The following is a 26,567-nucleotide window of genomic DNA, read 5'->3' as shown; positions in this document are numbered from 1 at the left end:
TAGTGAGACGGAAACTATCACTTTCACGCAACTTCATTATTTCTTGACACAAAAGGGCAACTTATTCTGCTCCGCTTCTTTATTCATGCGCCAATTTCAAGAAAATTTGAGGCGTCCGTGATGGCGAGGCTAAGTGTAAGCTTTTCTATTGGCCCATTTTCTGGAGCGCCTTATTGATCCATTTAATAAACACAGAAACCCGCGTATGTAGAATAGGTGCCGGGCCGCGATTCCTCTTATGTCCGAAAGACACGATTCCGTATTGAACAGACTTCCCCCGAACGTGCGCCGTCACAGGGTCTCCAGAGTCACCCTACAAGAAGTAAAACATCTGTGAGCGAAGAGTACTTTATATATAAACATACAAAAGTGCAAAACAGTTTGAGAACACGAAAATACAGAATAGCAAACACTCAGAGTGCACACAACGAAAGAACCGAAATCAACATTAACAAGATGTTACAACTTAAAGCTTTCCCTGGCTCTCCAATAGTGGTTCCGAGTTTTTATGGCGAACCGGCTGTGGATTTTTTTATTAATGTTGACTGCCTGGAAATCGTCAAGTACATTACGCGAGGTTTCAGGATATCACGCCAAGGAAAATGTTTCGGACGTCAGTTGAAGTATGGAGGTGGGTTGCAGTGGAGCACTTAGCTCTCATTGAGCACGACGGTAGAATTCAAGGCACATGATGAATCACATTTTCTATTTAGTGTCACTTCTTTGAACCTGGTGGAGGAAATTTGTGAGCAACAAGGAATAAAAGGTTCATCATAATGGTGGAGCGTGAATATCTTTAAACCTAGCCCCAACGACATTATTTATACTTTGGGTGCCTCGGCTATTATAAAAATACGTAAATACCATTGCCAATTTAGTCGCAATCGCTGCATAAAGCGACCACCGTGAATAGTAGGCTCCTCATGCGTTGGTGGCGCAAGTTAGTGTCTCTGAAAAGCAAAAAAAGCAGTGCAAAGCTTCACTGCCTTTTTTAATTGGCATGCTGTTAATTTCGAACCTATAAATATGTATTTGATGTAACAAGCGCGCCTGCTCAGTCACAGCGAAAATGGATATGTTCATGCGTTTAGTTAAGCAGAAGGCGCGGTACTTTGCCTGACTTTGTAGAACATGACATGCGGAACCCACCAGTGCCAACTCTGACGAAAATGTACTGCATTTACAATTATATCTGCTGCCGTTTGAATAACAGGGCGTGCCATGCTAATGACCGATTGAAATAGGCACTCTTTGTCATTGCGCATGCAATTTGTTATATTCCTGTAGAAGTTTTTACGTCTGACAATTGTTTACGTGAGTAATGAAAATGGTTTGGAATAACAGGATTATATTCATCAAGCAGAGATCAATTTTTAGGACAAACAAGTTTTCGTTTCGTCCTCCCAATTAGTAACGTGAAGATTCTTTTGCGAGTTCATATTCAAAATCTGTCGAAGAAATGTGACTAAATTTTCCTTATTTTACTATTTACATCATCTTTGTGGGACCAAAAGCAAGTTACTCTAAAACGGGTCTCAAAGATCGTGTATTTTCTTCACTATATTCAACGTAGGCTTGCTAACGTGCAAAGGCCAAGACTATTACGTAGGCCGTGAATATTGGTCTGCTAATTGAAAACAGCCACCGAAATTTAGGTTCTCTACGGTATTATGCTAACTATAGCGTTGTAAGCACCAACTATATTTTATAGAAACCACTCACTTATAGAAACCACTCACTCGATTTTAATGAAGGCGTCCTTAGTAGCAGAATTCCCGCAGGAATTTCACTTTAGTTGGAGATCTCTGAGCCACCGCCGCGTTATATTAAAGCATCAATGTCAGTGTCAAATAAACAGATACAGTGTCAAATAAACTGATAGTGTACACGCTTTTATGGCGATGTACCATTCTCCTTTATATTAATGGAATAAGTTAAGAAATATTGAAGATGTTTTGGAATTTGACACAAGCTGCTCTTTTTGTTGATTTATCATGGCAACATCTCAGAACTTCGCAACGATCCGGACGCCTAAAATTATAATAACCTGTTGTAGCTAGTCAGAAGTAGTTGCTTAACCTCATCTCTATAATTATACATGATTAACAATCAGAGTCAACAACCTGGTTTGAGAGACCAGCATGCGTAGTAAGCACACTCTGTACCAATTGCGTGGCGCGTATAGGGGGCGTCGAAGTTGTCGTTATTCCCTGAACACGCTGAGCTATTTTTTGTGATGAGTGCCCCTTTGTGCCAAATATTGAATCAGTGCTTCTCGCTAGAGTTGTTCTCGATAGTATATAAACGCCTCGAACTGCGATTAACGTTTCACTTTGCGATCGTCATACACAAGAGGGGCAAAACGTGTCACAGTTTTGTGTCAGGTGATCAGTGAGCGTGTATTTATTTCTCTATTTTTCCTTTGCATCAGTTCATTGAAAATCCATTTGACTGAACCAGCACATAGCTCTCAATGATTTCGATATTTTCGCGGAAGCATCAATAAACGTGACAATCATCGACTTCTCATAGAACACACCTGCATAAGTGGCGAGGGTAGGCTTATGGGGGCTGGTTTTCTCCTCAAAGAGTCGTTACTGCTAAGCTACTTCATTCAGCATTAAATGCCCCCTGGTGCTTTTTTCCTTTGCGGGCAAGAAGAAACAACCTCAATTTCATCTGAGCATGCGCACTGTATCTTACCACTGCTGTGCCTATCTGTCGTCCCCCGTGGGCCTTGTGCGCAAACAGTGGTTCAAACATGCGGATGCAAACAACAGGTAAGCTGTTAAGTAGCAGCGGCTATCTTCGGTTGAATTGTATAACATAGACGGAGGAGTACGATCCGTGTGGATGCGCCTTCGCTCGCTACTATCGGAAGTACGTCCCGTGACACGGCAATGACCACCGTACTGGTAGGCGCTGCAGTGAGGCTATGAAAAATTTGAAACCCATATGCTTGTCTCTAAATGAAATCGTACATAGACCTTGTCGTGGCGCTTGCAGCGGTGGCTTTAAATAGGAGATCCACCTTTGGACGGCTCATCCACATTACCCATACACAAAAAAAGGAAATCGAGACATTAATAGCATCAGCGTGTGGCAATTAACGTTCATTATAAGAGTACGTATTAGGCTCGCAAACATCTTCCAAAACTAGAGTGATCATCCTGTGAAATTTATCAGAAGAACGCAGAAAAGCACATGGTTGCGAAAGCTTAAGAGTTTCCCAAGCGAGTATAGGTTAGCGGATAAAAATATAGGCCTCGTCAAGGTGTTTCTTCGCAGCTTTTAGAGCATGAGTCAAAAAGAGGATATGTTTTTGCCGACAAAAAAAAGTTGACTGAAATTATATTACCTTAGAACGCAGTATTACTGCCACGAGCTGCAGCTTGGCAGAATCGTGAACACGTTTCTGTGCTTCTTTTTTGCAACATTTTTTTTCTTTTTTTTCACATATCAGAGCTTTACATCTTCCGCCTTTCAGGTTTTGCGCATTTATAATTTTACTCTTCAACAATGCGCAATCATATAGAAAGTGAATTTCGCTAGGCGTCAAATCCTACTCTTTGTGGCAAAGGATGGGTGTCCCCTTGAGTCTTATCACACTGATCAACCAAGTCTGCGTTGGCTGATGCACTGCGTTACTCCAATTGTTCCAGGAAAAAAAGAGACATTCTGGGGTCAAGTGTATACTGTTTAACTATGTATTGACACAGCATCTTGGGCGCAACGTGCGGCTTGCCTTTTTTGTACTAGACAACTTTGCTCTTCCCTATCAAATTCTCAAATTTGTAGAAGTGTGTCAGAGTTCGTATGCACACACGCGCTTGGCGTGCAATAATATTAAAATGACCGCAAAGGCTATGACAGTTAATGGGCAGAAATATCGCATACAAAAACTTAGGCGGCTTTACAACGATCGATATCAAAAATATAGCAACAAGGCATATGACTGATGGCACACCTGGTACGCCGTTTTGCGGCTGTTCCTGCTGCACATGAACAGTTTTCGGACCCTTGGCGAAATCGTCCACCACTGCTTAGAAATGGCACGGGCACAACTAGAGTCCGATAAGACATTCGCCCCGTAGTAGAATATTCGATCCGGCGGCCCATTGTCTGAAAAAAAGAACCAAATAAAAAAATGGTGCATTAGAAAGGAATGGTCTCGTTCAGTGTAGTCTGAAACCCGAAAATGACCGCAAAGAGTTGTCTTATATTTAAACTACATAATCTTTGGCCTCTTATATAGCAATCTCCTTTTTGTCGCGAAAGAAAAACATGCATAGCATATATATAAATACCAGTTTGCCATTAGGTACGCAATGTTTGGGCGAGATTTATGAGCTCATTGGAAAAATGTGCGGATACCACGCACTGTAGTAATCGATGAAAGTGAAGCTTTCTGCGGTGCTGGCCCCCATTGACAATACTAGGTGGTGAATGTTAGCGGCGAATGTGTAATTTCTTCAGCGTATAGGCCAATACGAGTGTGGTGAGTTGGCGTTAAACGCCAATATTGCCTTGCGTGCACCACTGATGTTTGTCTTCATAGTCCACTTAACACGCAGGAAGGCGTGTTTGCTTGAGGTGTTGTGCATCATGGCGGATAAACTCTCAGACAGTTCAGCATTATCATCGCCTCGCATAGAACATCGAATTGCGGCAGAAGTGTTAAACTTTAATTGAAAGATGGGGCTGTACATAAATCAATCATTTATTATAATAGTATATATACATTGCATACATACATTCGCAGTCATTCGCAGTCTGAACCACGTTGCGCTGCGTAGAGAAGACGCTTCTCTGCGGCCTGGGTGTCCTCGATGATGAGTAGACGCTTTGGAGTCATTTTTCTGGCGCGTGTTAACGTACTTTTCTGCATACGTGGCCAGCATGCTGTTCAGGCTCCATCTCAAGACGCTCTTTTCAGGCTATGGCCGAATGTAATGTTTACACAATGATATCGCAGCACGCGACCTCCACAGCCCAGTATCTGCATTTTTGTCTCATAGGAAAGCAGCCACAGAGTGTGCCCCACGCACAAAATGTGAAATGGTGCCGCGACTGCACCCTTTGGAACGGGGCGGTGGGTTGCGCCACCAAGCTCTTGCTATTATACTGCCTAATGTCCTACCTAGGTTAAACAATCAAAGAGAAAAAGAAAATACTATGAACTACCACACCCAAATATTCTGATGCCCTATTGCAAACTGTGCTTTTGTACATCTCCGTGGTGGTGGTGAATTGTAGCAATAGGTGGGTTTTGCCTGGCGATCATGGCCAGCAATTGCTCCACCCGAGCATCTCGCACAATGCCGCTGAAGGGTTTCACCATATGCCCATCAAACCAGTCTCTTTTAAGAATTCGATAAGCAGACGTGAAGTTTCTTTGCGGGCTATAACTGATCCCTCGGTAAATATAAGGTGTTGCAGGTACGCATGCGGAAGGTCCTTTTTTCAAGATTCTTTAGGAAAGCGTCCCTTTCATCTTAAAATTTCTGGCAGGACCGCAAAAAGTGCTCGATGTCTCCTGTCTCATTGCATGCCCTACAGTTCGGAAAATTGATTCGCCCCATCTTAAATAACCAGGCCAGTGTATTAGCAGATCCTGTCCTTATTTGATATAGAAATGAGGTTTCCCCTCGATGCAATCTCTTCGTTAGGCGATGCGGTGGAAAACAGAGCGACGTAAAGTGATTTCAAATGTCAGATTTTTGCACTTGATTACTCTTTGGAGCCTTGACTTTGGGAGGATCATAGAACGCTGCGTATGCAAGCGCATCAGCTTTTTCGTTTCCAGAGATACCAATGTGGCAGGGAATCCCCTGAAACTTCACTGTGAAGCCTTTGTTGCTGAGTTCTTTCATGATGGCTAGTGATTTGCGTGGGAACTTGAGCGATGGCAGACCACGGTATACTTGTAGTAACAGGGCATTTGGCTCCGTAAGGACAACCACATTCTGCGGAGGCAGTCCTTAGTGTGCGCAGAGCAGACGCTATTGCAACACCTTCCACAACTGTCGACGAGGCTATACAGTCCAGACGGCCACACTACGTATTTCTTAGAGAGGGAATATAGATTTCAGCTGCCCAACGGTCTTCGTCTACCTTGACAGAGCCATCTGTGTATACTTGTAGGTGATTCGGGTAAGTCGTGTACAGATGTTCCAGGAATAATGACTTGGCTTCTGCAGATGGAATGCAGATCTTCGACTGCAATCGTGGTACACTTAAGTTGCACGTGATGTCCTCGAATGTCCAGGGTGGTTTTATGCTTTCCCTCTGTCTCGAGTAACGCAATCCTAATACGCGAAGCGCGTTCAGTGCTGCATAAAAACGTGAGCGCGGCATGTTACCTGTACTTCGTAACCGGGCTTTGCCGAGCGTAGACTTATTTGTAGTAGCTGGGTCATGAGAGCCTGGGAAGTCTGAAGTAGTAGAGGGCGTGACTCAGCTTCGTAGACCACTTTCTTGTTTGACGCTGGCTGCGGGACTCCAAGGCAAAGTCGGATACTTTTTCGGTGGATGGCTTCTAAGCGCTCATATTGGCTGTCTGAAGGTGGCATCGGAGGTAGGTGATGCAGTATCCGACTGGTAACCAGCGCTGTATGTAGCCGTAGCATCGACGTCGGGTGTTGGCCCCAGCATATGCCAGTGACTCGCTTGGGCGCATATAGCCTGTGTGACGGTGGCGCCACAACGTGGTCATCACCGCAGCGCCAGAATAGCCTGTGGTAAGGTAACGCCGAGAAATCGGACGTTGGTAACTTGTCGAATCTGGTAGCCGTTGAAATTCAGCGTCAAGCGTGTAGATTTTCTTTTCACTCCAGGAAATACTACGAATTACGATTTCTCTGCTGAAAGTGATAACCCAATCGTTGCCAAGAACCCCTGAATGGCTTTTACTACTCCTGAGCTATTCGTGCTGAGGCGGCGATGCTGGTAGCCGGAGATATGCAGATATTATCGGCATATATAAATATCTTTACTGGTGTTCGATGGTTTAGTACTCTTGGGAGGCTACTGATGGTGATGTTAAATAATAAGGGAGATAAAACACTCCCCTGTGGCACGCCGCGAAATATACGTATTTCATCGCTCAAAGTGTCGCCAAGACGAACTCTGATGCGACGATCATTGAGGAACGTATGTAAGAAGTGCAAGAAATGACCCGTGACGCCTATAACTTGTAACTGGCTCATGATGGCTCTTTGAGACATGTAATCGTAAGCCTTTGAAACATCCATGAAAACAGCAAGTGTCGACAGGCCATCGGCTTAGCAGGACCAGCACGTTGTCTTGAGCGCTTAGAGGCTGCCGAAACCCAGTCATACGTGATGGTAGTTTTCGACCCTGCCCGACATACCAAGTGAGTCTTGTGCACGCCAGCTTCTCCATAAGCTTCTCTGCAAAGGAGGTCAGCGATACCGCTCTGTATGAGTCCAGAGCAGCAGGATTCTTTCCAGGCTTCAGAAACGGCATTGCCATTTGTTGGGCGTGTTGGCAAACTGAAAGCATATTTAACGCCAGCAAATAAGCACGGAAGGGAGACGACACGACAATGCGCTAACTTCAACAACTTGATTTTCAGGAAATACACCTATATAACCCATGCACAATGGCGCCACCTTATCCAAACCTTACCCATCCAAAAAAGCCATCTCCTTATCTAACAAGTCGACTGAAGGGGCACTAACACACGTGTCACTATTCCGCCAGATAGCCTGAGCCTGAATAATCTCTCGCACGTCTTTATCTTTGTGCTTCGCAAGAACCCGGTAGGATCCATGCACTGGCGCACAGTCGCATTCCTGACAGTGGGTCGATAGATGACCGTATTGCTTATTTTTCACAGTTTGGCAATATTCCCGTAATCGGTCATTAAGACATCTCCCTGTCTGTCCGATATATTTTTTCCCACAGGACAGCGGAAGCTCCAATACAACAGCTTCTACGCATCCCACTGGCGCTTTTCGATGATTAATACGGCATCCGGCTGCTGGCTTACGGTACGGGTCCATTAATAGACATATTTTTTCTAGCTTTTCTGGTTCGCAAAAGATCACTTTTGTGTCCACCCGCCTAGCCATTTTCTTAGGTTTATGTGCCGTTCTATGCAGGTAAGGCACTACCGCTACCTTCCTTCTACGTTCCGTCCCTTGATTTGCCGTGTCCCAAATTGTGGCGTCGTCTCCCTTCCGTCCTGGTTTGCTGGCGCTAAACATGCTTTCAGATAAGGTACCTACATCCCTGCAGTTTTTCGTACAGCATGAAAGCTTCAATTATGAGGAGAACATAGGTTACCTCCACAATAAAATAATATAGGCAAAACAAATTCCTTAATTTTACGGAAAGAAATCAAGACATCATTTGAGTCAAATCGCTGGAACTCAAGCTACCAGAAAACAAGCTAAAACAGAAAAGATGCGTTGCAAAAATCATTCATATACATGGTTTTCTGGTGCAGGATGGGACATATAGAATGAAAGACACGCACAAACACAAACACACGCACAAAAAAATTGGTCTTTCCGTTGATATGTCTCATCTAGTGCCCAAAAACCACGTTTAGTAAACTCCATCGACATGCCCAAGGAGAATGTTCACGAAGCATTTTGAAATAAACAAATAATATTCAAGTCTGTCCGAAATAATTTAATATTACAGATTTGGTATGAGGAATAAATACAGATACCTAATAGAAAGATATGCATTTGCTTCTTGCAGGCATAACATCTGCGCCAAAAATACAGACAGAGAGGATACGGACAGTCGCTGCCACTGCCAATCCGTCCGTGTTCCTTTCTTTCGTGTCTGTGGGGGTGTCTTTTTGGCGCTGCTGTTATGCCTGCATTATGTCACCAACTCGCCGAAGAACTCGTTTCACTGAAGCATTTGCCTCATTTATTGGGTCACTTAATATGCTGGCAAGAAGTTTCCGGTTTGAAGCTTTCGAAATGCAAGAAAAGAAAACACCACCTATGCACCCCGTACAGATGGTACACCAGCGAAGCTGAAATGTCTGGCCCCGGTGTTTATCGCTGGGTTACTTCCGACGGTTTATTAAGCTCGTTCTCATTTATTCGTTACGTCCGCATTTATTAATGAGGTTTCGCGCGCGTTTGGCTTGGGTTTAACACAGCGATTATTTCAAATCACGCGCACGTGGCTTCACAAGATCACTATCATGGAGGGGAGCAATCAGTGGTTCATTTGGTAATTTAGCGGTTACACCAAAGCCTTTCTGAGCTATGTTACGCATTTGTGCTTTGTAAGTCGCTAATTACATTGTTTATGACGCGGTTATGTACTGTAGATACCAACTGACATACAGGGGCCACAGATTTAATTTAACACAGGGCCACTTTTTTAAAGCCGGGATCTTAGGGCCGTTGTCGCCGCTGGGGACTTCGCTCGGCCGTGACGTCGGCGGCGTAACGTAACGTAACGAAGCTCCGCTTCGCGAACTAGCTGGACTGCACGAGCCGCGGGGTCATTCCGACATTGATGTTGGCTCTCCGGAAGACGAATGCAACGGCTCATACCCCCCGCAGGAGGGTTTCTGTGGTCGGACCATGAGCGTTTCGCCTAGGCGTGTACAGGTTCTCTGTAATTACTGCTTGCAGTAAATGTAGTTAGCGTCTGCTAAAATGAATTACACTAGGTAAACTTGCGCACTTTGGCAAAAGCTCGGGAAGTATCTTGAAGAGTGAGTCGCACAAACAACCACTGGCAAACCCAGAGGTTTTGCAGGCATTGCAGAGTAGAAAGAACAACTTTAATATTGTCTGCAAGTTCCGAGGTGTAATATCCGGCCAAATCTTCAGTAGCGGTTACGGTTCTTTCTGCTATCTGGTGACACGTTTGTGGAGTGGTAGCAGGACATTGAATAAAAAATTAAAGTATGAGGTTTTACGATCCAAAATATAATTTGTGCAGAAGCACCCCATAGTGAGAGGTTCCCCTATAAGTTACATCAGCTGGGGATTTTTACCGTGGACCCCACTCATGACACATGACTGTTTTTGAATTTTGCCCCAATGGAAGTACCACCACCATGGTAATAATATGATCACGTGATCTTACCCTTAACAAGGCAAAGCAATGAACGCAAAGCCATCGCAGCGGTCACCACAGCCTTCGATACTACCCTGTCTTCCTGAGTGACATGTGATACCTATTAAGCTGCGCCCACCATAGCGAGACAATCACGAATGCAGTTCAAAAATTCAATTCCTTGACGTTGCTACATGGATGTACCTCACTTGTTTATAAATTCATAAAGTTCATAATAGACTGGTAAACATTTTATTACCTAAAAGATCCAAATTTAGTATACTGAAATTATTGCAACGCTTGCAGAATATTTACTGAGTATGTTATTGCTATGGTTACCTAGAAGGAAGCGAAATCGAAATGCTCAAAAATTTGAATTTGTCTAACAAAGAGCAGGCCTGGGAAGGCCCATTATTGCTACATCAAGAAGAGTCCTGCATTTGTTTGCATTGTTTTGTTGGACCTTAGAAGCCAGCAATATTCACATCACATCAGAGAGTTCAGTTTGAACTTACTCATATCGGTATCTCCATATCCTGCTATGAGCATTTTTATTGCCTTGGTACGTTCACCTTGTTTCGGCAGACAAACAGGCCTTACGAAGCTGTCAAAGCGCCTCAAAGGACGAGAGAGCTGCAAAGGAAAGCATATTACGATCTCACAAAATGGTCACACGTTTAACAACAAAAAAAAGCAGTGCCGAATCCAAGCAGTGAGTGGTTCTTTTGTTTTAACAAATAATATAATTAATACTACCGACTACAAAGGGTGAGCCACATGATCAGAAAGTGTTGTGAGACCATTATCCACAATATCTGAGTATATAACATGGCCGAAGTACCACACTCCCTCTGTCTGCCTCAATATTAAATCTTTATAATTCATCTGCATCTACTTAATAAACATTCACAAGTATGTCAAGGCTGTGGCTTATGGTAGTTGTGAATTAACTTTTTTCTGGTCGTTCCTAGCCATCAGCAATGACACATTAACACTTACGTTATAATAGAACTCAGGAATTCTCTACTACGTAGCATATATATATATATATATATATATATATATATATATATATATAGTGAAAGCTCGTTAATTCGAACTTCAATAATTCGAATTTATGGATAATTCGAACCGTACGATTTGGTCCGGCCAAACTCCATAGAAGTCTATGTATAAAAAAGTCCGTTAATTCGAACGCGAGAAGGTTCCCTCACGGATAATTCGAACTACGCTCGCCTGGCACACGGCCAGAGAAACGCGCCTACTGCCTACACACAAGGCTGTATTGCCTCAGAAACGGAGAGAACGGCGAGAGAAGGCAAAATCGGACAAAAATCTAACCGACGCGGGGTCAGCCAGAAGGCAGCGGCGGCTGCCACCTCTCCGTTCTACGTAACCTCCGAGACTTCTTGCCCGTGGCGAATCTCGGAGGCTTTGCAAATCTTGTACAGCTGCTAATGTTGTGCGGAGATGGCACGGCAAGCTCCAAAACACAGCGAATCAAGTACGTCGCAGCTGCGCTTGCAATCAAGAACCAACGAATCAGGGCCTTCGCCACCTTCACATGTTCAGCGTCTTTGTCTCGGCAGTCTTCATATGTTGTGCACCTCTGTTTTCAGCTTAGGAGGTATCTGCCGTCGCGATTCATTGGGATGGTGTTAAGCCTCGGCTAACGTTCGTTTCGGTGGACATCGGTGGTGTGGCACAGTCGGACCCAGAGCTTCGACTTGGAGATGGCGTGTGCCCGCGGCACACGCCATCACTTTCTGACACGCCAAATTTCTGACATGCCCTATACTGCTTCCAAATCGCAGTGCACCGTTGCCCTCCTTCACTTTCGTCAGTTCGAACTTTCGTTAAATCGAACTGAAGCGGCTTCCCCTTGCGGTTCGAATTAACGAGCTTTTACTGTATATATATATGGATATATATATATATATATATATATATATATATATACATACATACATACATATCCATATATATATAATATAGGTGTAATGCTGCGTGCTAATTGGGTGCAATCTTGTCCTCTTTTATTAGATATTAAATTCGCACGCCACTCCTGCTACAGGGCTGCGTATTATAAGTGTCAAATGTGGTTACTATAGCTGCGTTACAGAGAAGTTACAGAGAATATTACAGAGAAGTTACAATATAAATACCTATCCCGCCCACCATAAATTTTTCTTCCTGCCGTTTGGGATAAGCACAACACCCTCACTGTTCCATATATTGCAGCCTAATATATATCTTCATATGCAAGTCGCAGCATTTCATCGCTCTTGAGCATGTATAATTTCGTAATGAGCACACTAAATACACTTTCATTATTGTTTCCGCGGCTTCGCAACAATGATTCATTGTATACACTCTACTAAAACTTTCCTTATGCCCATAAAATTATTCGATATGTTTACCACTGAAATTCCGTATTACTCTTACGAAATCCACAAGAAATTGTCTCTGTGTAATTTTCATAGTTATCCTAATTGAAACGTGTAGAATTCTTGCACATCATACGAAATATTTCATTAGGTACAACTGCCTTACTTTTAACCTAGTACGGTGGTAGCTATTCATTGCGCTATGAAAGTTGTTACATACGGAATACGTTTGGCAGGCAAACACACCTTTAATAAAGCGATATTATATCCAGAGTCCAAGCCCTTGTACTTCCGGTGTACCATTGTCAGTTTCACGTCGATCTGCTTATCATCATGTCGTGATGTCGTGTTGTGGTAGACGACTACTCTTCCCCCAGTAGATGCTCTGCATGTATGAGTAATATATGTAAAAAATAACAAGTTCACATGTACCATGGTATCAGTAACACATGTTCAATACCATCTTCCACCACGCTATAATGGAGGCACTGGAACTGGTAAACTGTGGAGCACGAATTTGTTGCTACATGTGCTCATTCCTCAAGGGCACAGTCGAACTAGGCTGCACGAGGTCCGACAGAAGCAGCCCTCAGGGAGCTATGCCGTCTCCACTGCGATTTATTGGGGGTAGGAGAAAGATAGCCCTGGAGATAAAAACCCTAATCTCAGCTGTGCGACGCATGCCGATAACATCACTTTATGGGCTCACCAGGAGTCCTATGGGAACAAGTAAGAAACTATTCAAAAGGCTTTAGATGCAGTCGTGGAACAGGCGAGGACGGTGGACATGACATGCGGGCCTGAGAAACTCATTCAGGTGAATACGAGATGCACAAAAAAGAGGGAGCCGGTGCTAATGAATCTGACTCTCGAAGAGGCACCGATTCTGAAGGTGGAGAAGCTCAGAATATCGGGGATTTTCATGCACTAGAACACTGAGACATGTACCACCCTACAAAAACTAAAGGGAGTCACAGAAAACGCGGTCAGAATGATACGCAGAGTGGCAAGTCGCCACAATGAGCTACCGTAGTGAGTAACCATCAGCCTGGTTAACGCATTCGTAATTAGCCGCATCACATACACCATTCTAAATTCTTACGTGAAGGACGAGTCAGTAAGACGAGCAAGTATATAGAGGTTATATTTACAACAGCGGTTGCAGCGCTGTCCGGTTAGATTCACCGCGCGCGCCCAGTTGATTCTTTCTTCTCTTTTCTCGAGTGATGGCGCCCACGTGCCTCTTTCAAACAATCAAATCCCACAGGCATGTAGCATAAACCCCGGCGGCAGAAGCGACGTCCCGGAGCGTCTAAATGTCATCACTGGGAGGGTGATACTGCTTGAGTCGTGTAACGCGCAAGATATGACTGGACTGGTAAGCACATGGGCCGTCAGGGGCGATCTCGTAGCTGACGGGAGTCACGGCACGATACACTCGGTATGGGCCTGTGTAACGAGACAGCAGTTTTCCTGACAGGCCGACCTGACATGACGGAGACCATAGAAGCACCAAAGAACCAGGCGGGAAGTGCATGTCTCGGTGTCGCCGGTCGTAAGACGCCTTTGACTCTCTTGGGATTTCAGAAGGCGTGCACGGGCAATTTCCCTTGTGTGGGCACAGCGGCCGATGGCGCCAAGTGCATATTCACTGGTCGATGCCGCGAGAACAGGGAGGGTTGTGTCGAGGGGCAGTGCTGGTTCTCCGCTAAACAGAATGAAAAATGGGGAATAACCCGCTATGTGACAAATGTGACAATGGTAGAGCGACAAATGTGACAAACGGTAGAGCGAGGTCCAAGTCAGTGTGGCCTGAAGAGACATATTTCGCGAGCATGTCTGTGATAGTGCGATTGATACGCTCCGTGAGGCTATTTGTTTGTGGATGGTATGACGTGAATAGCGTGTGCCTCGTGGCAGAGGACTGCAGGATGTTCGCGATAATTTTGATATGAATGTGCGGCCACGGTCTGTGAGAAGTTGTCGCAGAGCTCCATGTACTAAAACCCCGTCGCGTAGAAGAAAATTGGCGACATCTGTGGCGCAGCTTGTAGGAAGCGCTCGGGTGATAGTGTAGCGCGTGGCGTAATCCGTGGTCAAAGCAATCCACCTTTTCCCAGAGGTAGAAAGAGGAAAAAAGCCAAGTAACTCCAAACCAACAAGAAAGAATGGTTCCGCGGGAATGTCGAGTGGTTGAAGGTATCCAGCCAGGATCGTCGACGGTGTCTTGCGTCCCTGGCATTTCTCACACGCAGCTACGTATCTTCGAACGGAGTGAGGAAGCCCTGGCCAAAAGAAGCGCTGGTGGATCCAGTCGTAGGTAGGTGACACACCCAGGTGACCAGCAGTGGGGAGGTCGTAAAGTTCGCGGAGAACAGCCGAGCGATTGTGTTTAGGGATCACAAGGAGTAATGCAGGGACATCCGGCTGAACGTTGTGGTGGTACAGTACGCCATATTGAAATGTGAATAAGTGAAGGGAACTGTCGGCAAGCGACGATTCCAGGCGGTCAATGATGATACGCAAGGTTGGGTCACGGTACTGCTCATTGGCGACGTGAGCAGTGGAGAAACAGAGTGAACACAGGAGTCGTTGTCAGCATCAGACGTAGACGTCGGGTATTCGACAGGGTAGCGAGAAACGCAATCTGCGTCCTGGTGCTGGCGTTGCGATAAGACAGCGCCAATCCAATAGACAGTGGCATCGGTTCAGACCCCTGTAGGTACGGACGGGTCAAAATGGGCCAAGACTAGTGTATTGCTGAGAATCGTGATAATACGTGAAAATGCGCCAGCCTGAGGGGAACTCCACGTAAAAGGCATGTCTTGAGAACTTCAATGAGTGGTCCAACGATTCCTGCAAAATCTTTCATGAACCTTCGATAATAAGAAGAGAGCCCCACAAAACTCCGGACGTCTTTGACAGACTGAGGTACAGGAAAAGCCGTTACTGCTCGAACCTTCTGCGGGTCGGGTTGTACTCCAGAAGCATCGAAGAGATGGCCTAGCACTGTTATCTATTGATGCCCGAAGTGGCACTTCGATGAGTGTAATTGGAGCGCAGCCATGCGGAAGACGTCAAGAATAGCTGCGCCGCGCTCAGAGTACGTCTCAAATGTAGGAGAGAACACAAGGACATCGTCAAGGTAACAAAGGCAAGTTGAACGTTTGAATCCTTGAAGCAGAGAGTTGATCAGCTGTTCGAATGTGGTGGGGCATTGCATAAACTGAAAGATATAACCTTCAATTCGTAGAGGTCATTTAGGGTGACAAAAGATGTGTTTTCTTGGTCTCGCTCATCGACAGAAATCTGCCAATAATCAGATCGAAGGTCGATGGACGAAAAGTATTTGGCACCGTGAAGACAATCAAGAGCGTCGTCGGTTCGTGGTAAAAGGTAAACGTCCTTTTTAGCAATTCGGTTTAGGTGGTCGTAATCAACGCAGAAACGCCACGTGTCATCTTTCGTTTTGACGAGTATGACCGGTAACGCCCAAGGACTCAACAAGAGCTCACCAATGCCTCTGGCGAGCATCTTGTTTACTTCCTGCAGAATAACTTGCCACTCTGCCTCGGACACGCGATATGGTCGGCGGTGAATGGGAACAGCATCACCAGGGTTTATCCGATGCTTAACAAGGGGCGCCTGACGGAGTGGTTGATTATCAGTGTCAAATATGTCGTGGTTAGAAAGGAAAATGCGATATACAGCAGCTGCTTGGTCACGTGTCAGGTCCGGAGCGACCATGGGACGTAATGCGCCGTCGTGGTTTAAGGCATCCTGTGGGTAATCAGGAGGATCTGGAGACGCGTCGGCTGCAAAAGCAGTGACGTGGTCCTCTGTCACTGACTGCAGCGTGGCCACTGCTATGCCTTCAGGTAACACTTGCTTCGTCAAGCCAAAGTTGATAGTGAGGACAGTCATCCAATTAGCGGCAAGGGTTACGACTGAGTGTGGTACAGAGATGTCACGCACCGGGAGATCACGAATAGGTGTGACGTTATAGTCGTCCGCAGGCACAGTTTTCCATGATAATAATAATATTTGGAGTTTTACGTGCCAAAACCACTTTCTGATTATGAGGCACGCCGTAGTGGAGGACTCCGGAAATTTTGACCACCTGGGGTTCTTTAACGTGCACCTAAATCTAAGCACACGGGTGTTTTCGCATTTCGCCCCCATCGAAATGCGGCCGCCGTGGCCGGGATTCGATCCCGCGACCTCGTGCTCAGCAGCCCAAAACCATAGCCACTGAGCAACCACGGCGGGTTCGTTTTCCATGAGGCCAATTCGACTAAGGTTAGAGCTTTCGGAGGTGAGCGAACAAATTATGTAGTGCAGAGGGTGTTCGGTTGTTCGGGACGAACGTCTGAAAGAAGAGGAAGCTCGAGGCACAGCGTACCTGTGGAAGAGTCGATGAGGGCAGAATGCGTCGTCAGACAGTCGTGCCCGAATATTAGGTCATGAGGGCAACTGGTCAGCACGGTGAACAAGACTGCAACTTGGTGGCCAGCAATTCCTATGCGAGCAGTGCACATACCGCTGACGGCAACAGTGGTGCCATTAGCGACGCGTACCGCTCGAGTGATGGCAGGCGTTAGAATTTTTTGAGGCGACGACATAGGTTAGCGCTCATTATGGACACTTGGGCTCCAGTATCAATTATTGCCGTCAACGGAGCACCATCTGTGTCGACTTCAATTATGTTCGTGTTGGTGAGGAGCGTCAACAGAGGATTTGGACAGGGCGAACGTGAAGCAGCACTACCACCAAGAGCTACAAGGCCTAGCTGCAAGGCCTAGTGCAAGCGGCGAGGATGGGGTGACAGGGAGCGACGGCGTTGAGGCGACGGCGATCGCACGAAGGAGCGGCTTTCAGGGGCATCAGAAGTAGAGTAAAGACGGCAAGCGTTGGCGTAAGGGCGAGGAGCAGGGAATGAGCTCCAGTACGGCGGCATCCATGCGGTGCGGCCGTTGCGGGATACATGACCAACGCGGCGGCAGCCGAAGCAGATCGGTTTGTCGTCTGGGGTTCGCCCGTCAGCTGGATTTAGTGGTCTGGGAGCGAAATAATGGCCGTTACAGGTGGTGGACATGGGAATGGGTGCCGAATTAGGTAAGGAGACAGAACAGGTGGTAGGGATGCCAAGGTTTGCAATTTCTTGCCACACAACTGCTTCAATAACGGTAATAGTGCGGGCCACTTGGTCAAAGGTACCGTAAGGGGGTCGTGGATGAAGGGGGGCCAGGCTCGCCGCTTCAATCTCACGGCGAACGATACGTGTGACGTTCACTTGAAATGGCCGTGGGGCGGTAAGAGTGGAGCAAGAAGATGTCGCAGGGCTGTTTGGGAGCCGAGAAAACTGAGACGACGCGGCGGCTTTTGGCTACCTCGAAGCGGCGGCATTCTCTGACGATGGCGGCGGCGGTAGAAACGTCGTTATTGAAGAGAAAATTCAAGGCGTCGCCGCGATGTCTTTTAGGATATGGCCCACCTTATCATCCTCGGTCATGTGCTCGTGGACTTTACGGCCAACCAAGAATGTGCCAAGATCACGGAGACTAGGAACCGTAACGCACGTTCAGGTTGTCGCCACATGTGTAGGTGACGACGGGGTGGTTCCATCGGAAGTCATGGCTCAGTAAAAGACAGTACGGCCGCTTCGGAGATCCGTGGCGAGGACGGGGAACGTTCCACCTCCACCACAATGTTACGCGAAGGACGAGTCAGTAAGACGAGCAACTATTTACAGGTTATATTTACAGCAGCGGCTGCAGCGCTGGCCCGTTAAATCGACCGAGCGAGCCCAGTTCTTTTTTCCTCCTCTTTTGTCGAAAGATGGCGCCTACGTGCCTCGTTCCAACAATCATATACCACACGCGTGTAGTAACATCATACTTTGACAATTGAACAGATAATAAATGCAAACACAATAATCATAAGAGCCTTGAAAACAACGCTTAGTCTTCCCAAATGCGGTAATACAGAGAGATTCGAAAGACAGTACTTTTGACGAGCATGTATTCGCGACGGTATGTGCTCAGAAATAATTATTTACTCTATATTTCAGGTCATAAAAGTGTTGACGAGGTTCTGTTTTTCCGTGAGACCCTACTATAGCGGGGAGGAAACAGCACAGGTAGTCCTCAACGTTCCATCGCAAATTGCGCTGGACCCAATTGCCGAGAACATCCATCCCAAGTACATTTTTGACGACGCAGAACAAGGGCAAAGACTCTTCACAAAGGTTTCGGCATGGGTCCGGCAGTGTATTCTACGGATGATGGTCGAACCAGTTACACACCTTCAGCGTATCATCTACGTGTCAGAACTACATAATAACGGCCTCCTTGAAAACCACGTCGGCATACATAGACGAGGCTACAGCCATTGGCTTGGCTATTCAGGACGCCTGCCGCCGGTTTCTATGTGGGCCGGCACTGCAATAAATTATAAAAATGTTTGGCAATCATACAGAAGGGCACCACACCATAATATGCTGTGCCGCACAAGAGGGACCAGTAGAGAATGCGAGAGCAGTCCATATTGCTCGACTATTCAACGTCCGAGCAACGGCATGACCCAGCGATGACCTTCCATTGAATTCTCGTGACATTTTTTTACAGCAAGGAAAGGAGCAGAGATGGTCTTGACGTACTGACTCGAATTTATGGAGGGAACAGGAGAGGGTGCTGATGTTGTATTCGAATAAATACATAGCACAATTGGCAAGCACTGACTAGGCCAACAAGCAGTGCTGTTGCAAGTGTCATCAGCTATTGCAAAACGCCCAAAGAAGAATAATGAAGGTAAGTATTGTTTTTAAATAATCAAAAATAGCTAAGTAAGAGTAAATATTACTCTGTATCTCATTTCCTACCCTGTGCTTTCGCATTGCCGTTTGGCTGCAGCTAAGTTCACTATCGTTTATGTACAATGCCTTACAACCATGTTTCTAGAAAACACTTTATATCGTAGTTTCCGGCTCTTATTCCTCGGTGGGATAATTACCTGGAGTGTTCATATTGTCTATAGGTTTAAAGTGTAGTTAAACGTGCTTCGCCATTAACTAAATAAAGTGTACACGGCACGTTTTAAGCAAATTTTTTAAAAGCGAGACCTTTTCTCCCATTTTCGCAGTAATTATTTGGCGAGCGCTCTTTTCGGAGGGGTACAATATGTATGTGAAATCCAATATCATATGTGCTCCTCTTTATAAAAAGTTTCAGTACCACAGGGCACGTTTGATATAGTGACCTCCGTCATGAAGAAAGATACGTGAACGATACTGGCTCCATTCGTTTAATATGCTGCATCATTTAATATGCATTATTCGCTGCCGCGCAAGTAATCCTACAGTCCTGTCTATATATGTGTGTGAAAAGCACCAATTTACGACAAATAGCTTTTGAAGATTATCAGCGCATGTGCTAAAAACGTAGGTTCACTCGGAGAAAAGCTTTCTTTTATGGTGCATAAAAAAGGTGAATGCTTTATACATACTTATACACGCAGTGAGCAGCTGTCATTACCACGTCCCGGGTGATAATGCTTCCACCACATGGAATTCCATGTCCCTTTTTTGACACAGCGAAGACGTGAACCTAAAAGAAATAATAATGTCTCATTTAGAATTAAAATATACTTAAATGCACAGCACAAAATATGATATCTAGAATTATGCCCTTGAAAGAGAGTTACCAGCGCACGACTGCTTGTTATTTCCGTGCATTTGGTAAATTGCGTACATCTCCTAATGTTTAGCAATCTTTGAATTATTTGCCGCTTCTTTAAACTGTGAACTGTGTTGACATGCGGTGAATATAGGCAGTAAAATTACTGTTATTGGACTGTGGCAATAATGCTTTTTTTATTCGTAGGGATAAATAACTAAATACAAAGCTTTGGTTACGCTAGATATTTCAAGAACGAACCATAAAATGTTGCATAGCCTACCTTATCTACACTAATTCCGCGTGCGCGATAGAACTAAAGCCATTGACAACAGATGTTAAGTGACTGATTATTGCTCTTCATTATTACAAGGAACATCACACCTATTAGATACGGTGTAGAGAAAGGCACCGATTGTATATTGGTCATGTGGGTGTTTTATTTTTAACTGCGTACGCAAATAAATACGAAATTACTTTTCATTCATTGAATCATCCTTATTCGCTGGCATACCATACCCCATTGTGCCCTGAGGCACTCGCCCTCGCATTACAAAAAAAAAACTACTTTTTCATTTCAGCTCTAAAAAATTGCGCCGCCGAAGCCGGGAATCGATTCACGTACCACTGGTGTTTGGGCATTTCGTGGTCTCCCCGCTTTGCAATTTAGACTACAACCCATAGTGACAATAACCTTTACTAATTTTAACAAATCTTGCTGTACCCCCTTGTCCTCTTTTCCGGGTGATGTCTGCTGCTGTCTTGGCGATTATAGACGCACTTTGGGCAAACGGGCCAAACTGGGCCAACCACTGGGCATGTGGCGCTGTTAATGTGAACAATATTGGCCCGTTCCCCAACGTGGCTGAATGTGCCACAGGGTTGATGACCGAATAGACAAGCGGAACGAAAGGACATAAACGGAGAAATCAGCAACAAAATGTCGAGAATGGAAACAGTCATTAAATGCAGCCGAATCTTTTGATATAACTGAAGTTTGTAACAGAGTCAAAGAAGAGCGCGCAGAGACCTAGGAGAAGTGAAGAACCAGGCCGCACAATATCGAAAAAATTATCACCAAATGCAGCCGAGTGCAAAGAAAGAGGTTATTTGAGCAAGGGGGGCACAATTCTGCATTTGGCGGAGCGTTGATGTGCGTAGGGGTGGTGATGGGAAAGTGAATAAATTTCTGTACACATCAAGGACAAGTTCACTCATGTCCCATTCGCATATGCGTGCAATTCGCGTAGTTTTATTTTCAGGTGCACTGTTACCGCCCCTGCACCAGGTTCGTCTGTATAGAATGACTCTGCACGAAGGATTCTTGCATTCTGCCTCCATGTCTACATGAGCTAGAGCGAAAAATGTTGACGTTCTAGCCATTAGTGAGAAAAGATTCTTTGGCATGTTGTGTAACTGTAAGGGAACTGCTGAAGTCTGTAATGACAAATCGAAATATGCATGCGGTTTCATTGTTTTTGTAACTGCCCATATTTAATCGTACTTCATCATTGTTTCTCTATCTGCTGGCATATTTCTATGACTTAATCACAGAAAGAGTTTCACTCTGTCTGCTTAAGTTCGCGTCCCTAGAACTTAGTCAAGCTGCACAGGTGCTTTTTCTACAGCCCCGATTTTCGCCATAACAATGTAGTGTATACGGTGAATGTAATTCTTGGTTAATTAATTAATTATTCAAATATTGCATTCATTCATTTATTCATTCATACATTGATATGGCCGTCGTGAATCAATGTTATTAGATAGGTTTGTACGCACTACAGGGTACAGATATACGTGCTACCACCTTATGCGCCAGCCAATATTCTGAATATACTGACACTCAAAGCATGCAGCTGAACATTGATTTCATTGTTTTAAGGTGCCCATGTCATAAGGTTTCTGCTCCTAATATTATCACGGCGTTCTACAAATGTATTCAAAGTGGCATTCTCCAACGGTAACTTATTCCTGCGAATAATACATAAATATTCGCTTTAAGGCATGTGCAGGTGATTGATGCACGCTGTCTGAGAATACTTGGTATAATATTTCTATGCACAGTTCAACTTTTATGAAAACTACGACTTGAATTTTGAGCCAAACGCGTTGTATATTTAAAGCTGAGACGCCGCGGATTGGGTAGTCTTCAGGAAAACTACTCTATTTGCGGGTAATGGCTAATAGCTTGCCCATCAAAATTTATCACATAATACATACGTTTTCACTCAACTAGACAATGCACAATATGTCTCATTATCCTCACCCCTTAGTATTTCAGTATATTTTCATACAAGCCGCGGTATTGTGAGCCTTGTTGAATGAGCTGAATAAGCATAAAATCTTTATACTAAGAGTTACAATCCGATACTTGCTCAATATGTTCCTCAAGATCGTGGATGCTAAGGTTTTCATTGGAATGTCTACTTAAACAGTCAGGACCTAATAAAAGTGTGAATAATTTCTCTTTTAGTATTGATGCCCACAATATAATGATGATAAAAACTTCATTTCATACATTAAAATTAAATTATATTATTTTACGGGCCAAAACCCCGATCTGATAATGAGGCATGCGGTAGGGGCTACTCCGGGAATTTAGACCACCTGGGGTTCTTTAACGAACAGCTAAACCTAAGTACACTGGTGCTTTCGCACTTCGCCTCCATATAAATGCGGCCGCCGTGGCCGGAATTCCATCCTGCGACCTCGTCCTTAGCAGCCCAACACCCTAGCCCCTAAGCGACCATGGCGGGTCATTTCATACATCGCCACTACTTTTAGCGATCAAACTAAACAGTTAACATCGCAAGATATCATCGTGACCCTTGTTCATTAAATATTTGTGCTGAGTGCGATATGGGAGCGTAAGAACTTATTTCCTGCATTAAAGACAAAAAGCAACTTAGGCTAGAGGAAAGTCTTTAGGAACACAATACGATACTACGAAGTGGGCTGCGAACAATAATGGTGCCGTTCTTTTTCACTGCTTTCTGCGTAGGTAAATGTTAATCTCCAAAGGTAATTCTCTGTCACTCACTAAAAAATATATAGATTGCTAAATAATGTTTTAGTTGTTAATGATTCAACGATAAGTTTACCAGTGCGAGGAACTTTCTTTACTTGCTTTCAAAGCACAATGATTTTTCAGAATATAAATGAGTTTTAAACAACAAGGAAGACAGCCTTCCTCTTCCTTACCAGCCATGGTACTTGAGCCCTCCATGTAATGCTCCCGTTGATTACTCTGCCGAGAGGTTTTGAAAGGCCGCACTCTAAACAAGAAACATGGTTTTAAGGAGATATACATATCAATATTACTTTATTGCGATCTCTAGTTACGTAGAAAATCAAATATAATTACTCACCCCTGCTGTTAATTGGAAAGGGCTGAGCCTGAAATATGTCGCAAGTCAAAACAGGTGACTCAATATTCTGTGCTTGAACATATATCTCACATTTCCATAACTTTTGCGCGTTCCTTGCTTCGCCACCACCTACGGAAAACTATCCTAATGCGTACATTTGTTGCATTAGGATAACTTCACGACTCTTGTGCTAAGCATGTTAGAAAGCAATCATAAGTACAGAGCAGCATGACAGAATGTTTAAAATAATGTTTTCCTTTTTTCTCGGGCACAGTATGCATTAAAGCAATCATTCCGAAAGAATCAAATGTTTTCTCTCGCTAGGTGGCTCACCTAAATTAAAGGTAAATCGACAAATACAAACGACAACCTGTAAATCGAATGATACGCTTTCATCTGTCCGACTAATAGCTAGTTCTCTTGAAGTTTTACATGCATTACTGGTTGCATTTTAAACACAGGTATGCGGAGTACACTGAATATTCCTGCATTAGGTTAACCTAGCTAAGTTAGTCTTCGGATGACACTGAATAAGAGTATCTAAATACAGGCAGTACCCCAGTCGAGGGTTATCCCCTTATAGATATCCTTATTATGAGAATGGCCCTACTACTGCGTTTTGAAATGTAGTTGCCTAGCCAAAGAGAGAGAGAGAGGGATCCCTTCTTTTGCCAGATTTTTCTGTGCGTCTGAAGGACTACCACCAAAAGCTAGGCCTATCCAGTCATGAATATTATATTAGCTGAGCCACAATTCTCTAGGGAGCACATATATATTGTAACTCTGGTACAATTCATGAGGTCAAAATAATTGTGCGTTTCGATGCAGCCAGGCACGCTAACATACTTGTTGTGTGTAATAAAATGAACTTTCGCACCATCTGAATAACGGCTTGCATTGAACTCTGTTACTGGCAAGATGCGAAAGATATGACTTAAATTTTTATTCCTTCATTTCTTCTTCACAATGCAGATATGCATAACAATTGAAATATAGAAACTCTTACAAAAACATATGCAAGACGCCTGAAGTGAGCAATATTGTTGATGTGGCAAGTAAATGTAAATTTCTGGTCGAGGAAGGGTCCAGGCATGATGGAGTACGAACAGTAAAGTTATTTATACTCTTCAAACAAAGAGACACATGACATTGTGAACATTAGGAACCAGCTGTAACTTTATGTGCCACCTACCAAAGGGACCTTCTTGCTAAATACTGGCTAAAGAGGAACTCAAAGTTTGACTTTTTTCCGCAGCTAGGCAATCTAGAGAACCTTTTCAGGAACTTCATTTAGGCATTTTGAGGCATCTAAAAAACATTTCGTTTTGTTCTATGCCCTACTTATTGTTATGTAAAAGTTCTTTTTCTCCTTTGCCATACTCCTTGCCTTGTTTTCAGTAAAATTCACCTATAAAAAAAAGCACTTCGGAATCGTCAACGTCCAAGTTTGCCTATTCTACAGGAATGATTATTGCGCGGTCGTAGAGACTTCCTCACAAAATTCCACTAAAGGACATTTTGCTGCCTGCTGATTGCTTAGACATTTTTGGAACTACATTTTGATCGGCTCTTTTATCGCCACTTCAGTGAAGCTCTAGGTGGCTGGGAAAGAGCTCCCTAGTTCTGCGCTTCGCTCACTTCTGAATAGGCAGCAGAATAGCATTCTGTTCACGTCTATTTCGGCTCAACACTAGTGGAGTTACTAAAGCTCACACAGGGACGGTTTCATGGCAATGTGTGTGTTAAAGGGTTGAACCCAGCATTTACGCGTGCAATGGTTGTTCCACACGCACTCTCATCACCACGCCAACACAAAACCTCAATTGCCAAATGAACTTAGGGTTTCCGTGTTGGTGCCGGAGATTTTCGCGTAAAGATTACGGTTCTCACAAGATTCATGCTGAAGCCATGCATCAGCGTTTGATCAAATATAAGTGCCGTAACGAGATCCAAGAGCAGCACCGAGAGCCTCGCAAAGGAAAAACAATTGATAGTCTCACCAAACACTACAACTAATGTGAGCGGTTAATTTGTCTTATCCTTAAACTACAGGTATGTTCAAATGCAATAGTAGTTCATTGGGTCTTATTCCCATTGACAGTGGTTAACCTTAAAAGTATTGTGTTTCGCAAAAATATGAATATCACGATGTACGGTATCCATAGTCGCTCATAGAACGGGAACATTACGATATCACCTTGTACTAACTTCCGGACGATGGTGCCGAGTAGAAGCTGCATCGTATCGCTGCTCAAGCTCGTATAATAGAAGTTCAACGATGTTTTGCTTTTCGCATGGCACAAAAGATGCAATTAGGGTATAAAATGGTTAGATAAGCGTCCATTAAAAAAACTATGTTTGGTTGGTTGTGCCGACGTTGCACTAAGTTCTGGTGGCTGGCTGGTTGGGCACCGCTTAGAATAGCCCTGTTTCGCCTAATAGCAGTTGTACACGGCGCTTGAGTAAATAAGGTCTAGCGATCATAAAATGCGCGTTTGGTATCGTTTAGTCTTACCCTCATCATAATTTTGCATATATAAACAAAATGTTTAAGCCGTTAGGACCAGCTGTCGTGCGTTGCCGGAAGGATTCATACGGACGCTTAAAATGATTATATCGAAAATACACACATCAATTATTCACTCGGTTTTGTTGCTCTTCCTATTTTCGAGCCTACCTTGGCAGTTTATTAATTATTTCTTAGCACCATACAAAAATGAATTCGATTGCAATAGATATGGAATCGCCAATTTCGCTCGTAATTTTAAGCTCGAACACTTTTCTGCACAGATCTGCATTGAGTTGTTCCGATTCGAGCTCTCTATATTCTACGCTGCTAGGCCCAGCGGCCGCACAGCTACATTTTGTATATATAAAAGTTCAAACAAAGAAAAATATGCATCCAAGACGGTCTTACCTTTATCGTAAAACATGACCATAGAGAAATTACTATTGTTAAGCTTATTTGAGCATGATATTTGTCGCACGATTTCATCGCCCCAGTGTGACCTTTCTTCGAAGACGTCTTCGTATTTCGCGATCCGACACACCCAATGTTATGTAAAGCCTTTTATTAC

The 26,567-nt window shown here is 44.3% G+C and overlaps 1 protein-coding gene across 1 annotated transcript; it reads right to left on the bottom strand.

The window, feature by feature from the left end:
* Positions 1–61: 61 nt before the first annotated feature.
* LOC135907668 (mast cell protease 4-like) lies at positions 62–26,567 on the bottom strand. Its single transcript, XM_065439369.2, has 8 exons — positions 26,408–26,567; positions 23,491–23,518; positions 23,324–23,397; positions 19,953–20,053; positions 12,696–12,834; positions 10,578–10,695; positions 3,968–4,122; positions 62–313 (listed from the first exon to the last, which is right to left on the bottom strand). Exons 1-8 carry the CDS (start codon positions 26,483–26,485, stop codon positions 146–148), a joined length of 861 nt encoding a protein of 286 aa, XP_065295441.2. The 5' UTR covers positions 26,486–26,567; the 3' UTR covers positions 62–145.

Source organism: Dermacentor albipictus, chromosome 10 (genome assembly GCF_038994185.2).
Source record: "Dermacentor albipictus isolate Rhodes 1998 colony chromosome 10, USDA_Dalb.pri_finalv2, whole genome shotgun sequence".
NCBI classification, from domain to species: Eukaryota; Metazoa; Arthropoda; class Arachnida; order Ixodida; family Ixodidae; genus Dermacentor; species Dermacentor albipictus.
The sequence above is the reverse complement of the archived record's forward strand: the minus strand, read 5'-3'. Positions and strand labels throughout refer to the sequence as shown.

Coding starts and splice junctions, on each gene's coding strand:
- LOC135907668 (XM_065439369.2), bottom strand. CDS start 26,485: ATGAAATCGTGCGACAAATATCATGCTCAAATAAGCTTAACAATAGTA. Junction 23,398..23,490: donor CTTTCCAATTAACAGCAGGG/GTGAGTAATTAT, acceptor TTTCTTGTTTAG/AGTGCGGCCTTTCAAAACCT. Junction 10,696..12,695: donor ATAATATCGCTTTATTAAAG/GTGTGTTTGCCT, acceptor TTTCCTTTGCAG/CTCTCTCGTCCTTTGAGGCG.